Source organism: Kryptolebias marmoratus, linkage group LG19 (genome assembly GCF_001649575.2).
Source record: "Kryptolebias marmoratus isolate JLee-2015 linkage group LG19, ASM164957v2, whole genome shotgun sequence".
NCBI lineage: Eukaryota > Metazoa > Chordata > Actinopteri > Cyprinodontiformes > Rivulidae > Kryptolebias > Kryptolebias marmoratus.
The window spans coordinates 1,309,507-1,315,224 of NC_051448.1; the positions used below are offsets into that span (position 1 = coordinate 1,309,507).

At 45.9% G+C, this 5,718-nt stretch overlaps 1 protein-coding gene across 1 annotated transcript; it reads right to left on the reverse strand.

The window, feature by feature from the left end:
- Positions 1 to 178: 178 nt before the first annotated feature.
- Positions 179 to 3,051, reverse strand: mboat2b (membrane bound O-acyltransferase domain containing 2b; the record flags this gene model as incomplete). The annotated part of the gene is given in 10 exon segments (XM_017441848.2): positions 179 to 311; positions 393 to 457; positions 527 to 630; positions 710 to 902; positions 1,237 to 1,420; positions 1,516 to 1,570; positions 1,649 to 1,704; positions 1,787 to 1,882; positions 2,152 to 2,229; positions 2,906 to 3,051. Coding segments are annotated over 10 exon segments (1,110 nt in total), but the record flags the coding sequence as incomplete, so codon positions are not given.
- Positions 3,052 to 5,718: the final 2,667 nt, after the last annotated feature.

The following is a 5,718-nucleotide window of genomic DNA, read 5'->3' on the forward strand; positions in this document are numbered from 1 at the left end:
GCATAAATAAACCTCGGTGCTTATATGAATGCTGCCTGTATTAACCCTCTCAGGCTCAAATTAAGTTTTAGTAACAGGAGAAATCAGATATGTTGTTGCAGCGCCTGCCTTGAGAGGGTTAAGCCGGCTGTGTGCGTCTGTCTGGTTGGTGAAGTGAACGGTTTGGGGAGCAGCTCACCGCTCTGGCAGCCAGCGTGACGACGATCCCGGTGAGGAAGGTGAGGTAGTATCCTGGATAGGCTCCATGCCACATGGCTGACAGGATGAATGTGGCCGCTGTCGGGTGGCAGGGACATCTCTCATAACACACCCTGTTCACCAAAGGTCGGAGGTCAAACAGCAGCATATTTCATACAGGTGAGACGGAAACAGCAGTGAATCTCTGGACAGACCTTTTGAGCCAGTGGACCGTCTGAATGTTCCAGTTGTCCAGGAAAACTTTAAAACTGGTGGCAAACTGGAAAAGACAGAGTCGAATCAGACCTACTGCCGTTACAGTTAGATTTACATTCTCGCTGGCTCTGACCTCAATGTTCAGGATCCTCAGGTTGGAGATGAGGTCCCAGCGAGGAGAACCGTTACTGTCGTAGCCGTTAAAACCAAAGCCTGCAGCGTTATTGATGGCGTCAGCTGTCGGGTGAAACAAACTGAGGTTAGACCTGTAAAAACGGTGCAGAAACCATCAAACTAAAAGGTTCCAGTCACCCACCAAGCGTCCACACAAAGTAGTACTTGGGTCTGGTGGTCACCATGGACAGGTACAGGTAGACCACCTGAGCGTAGAACGGCGTGTTGGCGATGAAATCATCGTCGACGTTTCGCTCCACGGGGAAAACTTTACACACCGACAGGAAGACCAGGAGGCAAAAGAAGGAGGTGGCCACTTTACGGACGACCTCCATCTGAGGAGAAACAGTTAGTCTGGTTCAGTTTCTCCTTGGAAACACTTTTATCACCAGACTGGGAACTATACGCTGCGTTTCATAGTTTCCTGCATAAAATGAGTTCAGTTAGCCCTGCTGCTGGCAGGTTTTCCTGCTTTTTACTGGAGGATGGTTAAATTCAAGTGACGCTGTTTCCTGATCTGGATTCAAACTTCTAAGGCGAACTAAACGCAGAATAAAAGGGAAACATTGCCTCCTGCTGGTTGTTTTCTTTGAGGTAACTGAAACTTAAACAGCTTCAAGCGTCTGCAGAGCAGAGACTGATCCAACCGAAGGCAGTCATGTGACCTACGTTTGGCGAGGGCACGCCCTGACTCGGCTTGCCCTTGGACTTCCTGTCGGCCTCCTGGTCTCTGTGGCGACAGGGGTCTCCCTTGATGAAGGCGATGTAGTCGTTATAGGAGCATGTCGGTCCGGCCAGGATCCCCATGAAGTTACAGTTGTAGCTGAAATATTCAAGAAGGCTGGGCATCCGCCTAAACACACACACACACACACACCTGAGTTCCAGCTCAGGTCCCCACGATTCAGATAAAAGATAAAAATCTGCGTCAAACCCAGGAGAACAAACCTGATGGCTAAAATCTTCTGTCCTGCCGTCAGATGCTCTTCTTTCCGAGCCATCCCTGTCGGAAACAGACACACTCGCAGTCAGCTGCGGTTCTGAGCAGCAGACATCCGACCAGCAGCCGGAACCAACTCACCATCATGGATCTCAAACGCCAGGCTGGTGATTTTCTGCGTTATCACCATCATGGGGCTGTGAACGCAACAACAGCAGCGAGTTCAGCTTCAGCCACAGATCAGAATCTGAACATGAGGTGCGGAGGAGAAGGTTTTACCCTGTGAAGTCAGCAGAATACATCCCATAGTCGAAGACGTAGACCCGGGTGATCTGACACAGACTCAGGTAACTGAGAGCCACAACCAGGCAGTACCTGCAGGAAACAGATATAGGCCGCCATTTTGTTTCTGGGTAACATCCTGCTTAAAGAACAGGAACCCAAAACAACCAAATATAAAACTGTGACGTTAGAAAGAAGTTTTAAATGTTTTGGAGACCAACTTCAGAACTTCGGTCCACTCAGTTCTGCAGTCCACTTCGGTGACTGCAGAACGTAACAGAAACAAATGTTTTCTGGAGAGTTTCAGGTTTCAGATGCAGCCTCCTTCGTTGGGAAGATAAGTGTGAATAAAAGCGTCTCACTTGTGCATGTGCTCCACTCCGGTCAGGATCATGATGCCGTAGGTGAGTCCGCTCTGCAGCAGGAAGTGAAGCGCGTACCTGCAGAGAGGCACACAGAACCAGACCGTTCATTTCTAAACTTCCACCAGAAAAACCTTTTCATCACCACAAGTTTCAGTATTTCTGTTTGTTTGGTAACTTCAGCTATTTTCCAATATTTAAACATATTAAAGACATCTGAAACATAAAATAACGTTTGATTTGATGTCAGTTTAAAGGAAATCAGCAATTCTTATAAATAATTATTTCTATGCAAGAATCCTCATCCTGATGTTAAAAATAAGTGACAGAACGAGACGAGCAGATTTCAACATTTTCTGATGTTTTATAAACAAAACGATCAGTTAATTAACTGTGAGAACAATCAGAGGAATAATTCATGTTTAAGGATGATATGAAACATGATGGGAGTTTAGATTTCTGCCAGAAAGTGACACAAAAACAACAAGAAATAAAAACTAAATAAAGAAAACTAAACAGAGACATTTATGATGAAGAATCTTCTTGTTTTTGGAGGATTTTTTTCTCAAATTCTTTTATTTTTGTTTCTAATTTTAAAAAGCTTTTGATGATTTTTGTTCCATATTTTAAATCTGTTGTTGATGAAAATAAAACCGACTGGATTCTGGTTTTCTCTTGTTGAACATTTGAATCCGAACGCTGCGGTGCTTTAAAACCAGCTGCAGAGAGAACGTGTCTGACGGGACGGTCTTACCAGCCGAAGCAGAACGTGGCGAAGTACAGGCCGAGGACGGTGGCCACCACGTGGCGGACGAAGGGGCTGGTTTTACTGGGATGGAGGAAGAGTCGGAACCAGAAGGCTGAGATCAGAGCGCAGAGCTGACACACCACGAAGTTCACCTGCAGGGGAACGCACAGCGGAACGATCAGGAACCAGAGCAGATCCCCCGAATCCTGCTTCAGGATGGAGGAGAACCCTGCAGAACCCTGAAGAACCTTCAGGGAAGCTTCAGGACTTGTTCCCTAAATGTTCCCTGAAGGTCACAATGTGAGAGCTGCAACTAAGAACGTTCCCTAAAGGTTTTCTGAAGGTTCCATCGTGTAATCTGAGACAACGTTCCCTAAAAGTTCCTGGGCACATTGTGAAAGTGGCAGCCTTGAGGGAACCTTCTGGGAATGTTCTCTAAAAGTTCTTTGAAGGTCGTCTAACATTTCTCTAATGTTCTCTGAATGTTTCAGACCTTATAACCTTCGAGAACAGTCCCTGAACGTTCCCTGTAGGGCTCACCTTTAGGGAACGTTCCAAAGAGAGTTCACTAAAGGTTCCCTGAAAGAACAAACCCTCACGAAGCCACAATAAGAACAGGAGGAGGATCTGAGGCTGGTTCTGCTGAGGTTCAGAAACGTTCTGCAAATGTTCCCTAAAGTTGGCTTGGACCTTTAGACAAATGTTCTACAGACAGAAAACAATAAGAACAGAATAATGTTCAGGGAACATCCAGCAAACTGTTTCTTTTTGTTCCCTGAAAGCGAACCTTAGAAGAACAGCAAACATTCCTGAAAGGTTCCTGTTTCAGACTCTGTTCCCCACAGGAGGATTTAAGAAAAATGCCCAAAGGTTGGTTTAAAAAAGAAAACAGATTAATTTATATTTAACAAACGTCTGAGGAGGAGAAATCTGATCGAATACTTCAGGAGGAAAAGATTCCTGAAAGAACAGCAGAGGTTCTTCCAGAGGTTCCTGGTGGTTCCCTGAAGAAAAACCTCTTCACCAGTCGGGTCCAGGTCCACCAGAGAGGAGGAACCAGAACCGACTCGGTTCCACTCGTGTCGAGGCTCCAAGCTGAGCGGTTCTGACGCTTCAGTCCAAACGCAGCAGGTCTGGAACCCAACCGGGTCAGAGGAGGTTTGTCCAGCTGCTCGGGCGGATTGTGTCTGCAGCGAGGTCAAACTTCAGGGACCAGCTGGAGACAAAGTCCTAAAACTGACCATCGCCTGATGAACGGAGAAGAAGAAAAAGAAAGCAGCTAAAACAACAACAGCAGCTGAAACGACCGAACCTGATGCTGAAGATAAAACGAAGCTAAAACCAGCTAAACTGCAGCTCAAAGCTAAAATCTTAAATCAGCTGAAGGAGACAAAAGGAGACAGGAAAACGCCGACTCAGAGGAAAGTGAAGCAGCTTCTAAAAACTCACAAATGTTTCTGCAAAAGTCCCACAAACAGAAAGGAAACAGGAAGAAGCTGAACTCTCGGCTCATTTTTGTTTAATTTAACAAACATAAATAATAATAATAATAAACTCGCGGCAGCGAAACCAGACCAGAGTCCTGCCTGCTTCTACAGGGTAAATTCATCACTTTCTGCAGCAAAAACATCTGAAAGTTTGCAGAGTTCCATCTGTTGCTGCTGAGGAGGAGGAGGAGGAGGCTCTTCATCGGAGTCAGTGGTGCATTCAGGTGCATCTGACCTGTCTGTAATCGGAGGCGCTGTGCCGACGTGTGGTGAAAAGTTTAAACTGAGCGTTTAGTCAGAAAACCAGCGGAGCCTAAAGAGGCAACACGGCAGCTCGGTTCTAATTACATCCGTCAAACGTTCTGATGCCTGCTGGCCTCTGGAGGGGCCGCGAACCAGACGTTGGGAACCACAGGAAGAAAAATCAAGATGTCAGCAAACAGGAAGGAGCTGCTGATGGAGATGAAGAAAAGATGGAGCCATTATTTTACTTTATGTTGTTTGCCACAAATATTCCTGTTTATTACTAACAAACTGAGTCTGAAAAGAAATGTCCAAATGGCTGAATAACAGCTGAAAAACAGTCAAATATCAGCTAAATATCAGCTGAATAACAGCTGAATATCAGCTGAATAACAGACTGAATAATAGCTGAAAAACAGCCGAATATCAGCTAAATATCAACTGAATAAGAGCTGAATAAGAGCTGAACTTTAGATGTTAGCTGAAATATCTGAAGAAGCAGAAAAAGAAAACAGAAGAAGAGATGTGAGGAGCAGAAAGATGTTCAGAGGAAACAGAAAGAGACAAAAAGGAGACAGGAGACATAAAGACAAAGAAGACGTCTCAGGAGACACAGAGTCAGTTTGTTGAAATCTCTAAATGTTTGTGAAGGATTAGAATTATTCTGAAACCATTTTAGGGAGATAAAAATGATAAATAAAGTTAAATATTAGAAGCGGTGATGTCCTGGAGGACTGGACAGGCCAGTGTTTCTGTTTCAGGTTGGTTTGGATCTGATCTGATTATTGATGCTCAGATGTTTTCCTCCTCCTCCTCCTCCTCCTCCTCCTCCTCCTGACCACAGGATGTTTGGGTTTCTGTTCGGATCCAAAAACCTGCTGCAGACCCGCAGATGTCCCCGTTTGTCCCGCACGGAGCCGCACAGACCGTGTTTACTGTGAAACCCAGCCCCACATCCCGCAGCTGGACCGGATCCGAGGCCCGAGTCCATGTAGGACAGCGGGGGACAGCCTGTCTCACCCGCCCTCTTTCTGCAGCTTTTGTTGCAAAAACGCGCCGCAGAGCCGGAGAGATCCGCTCCGGAGCTCT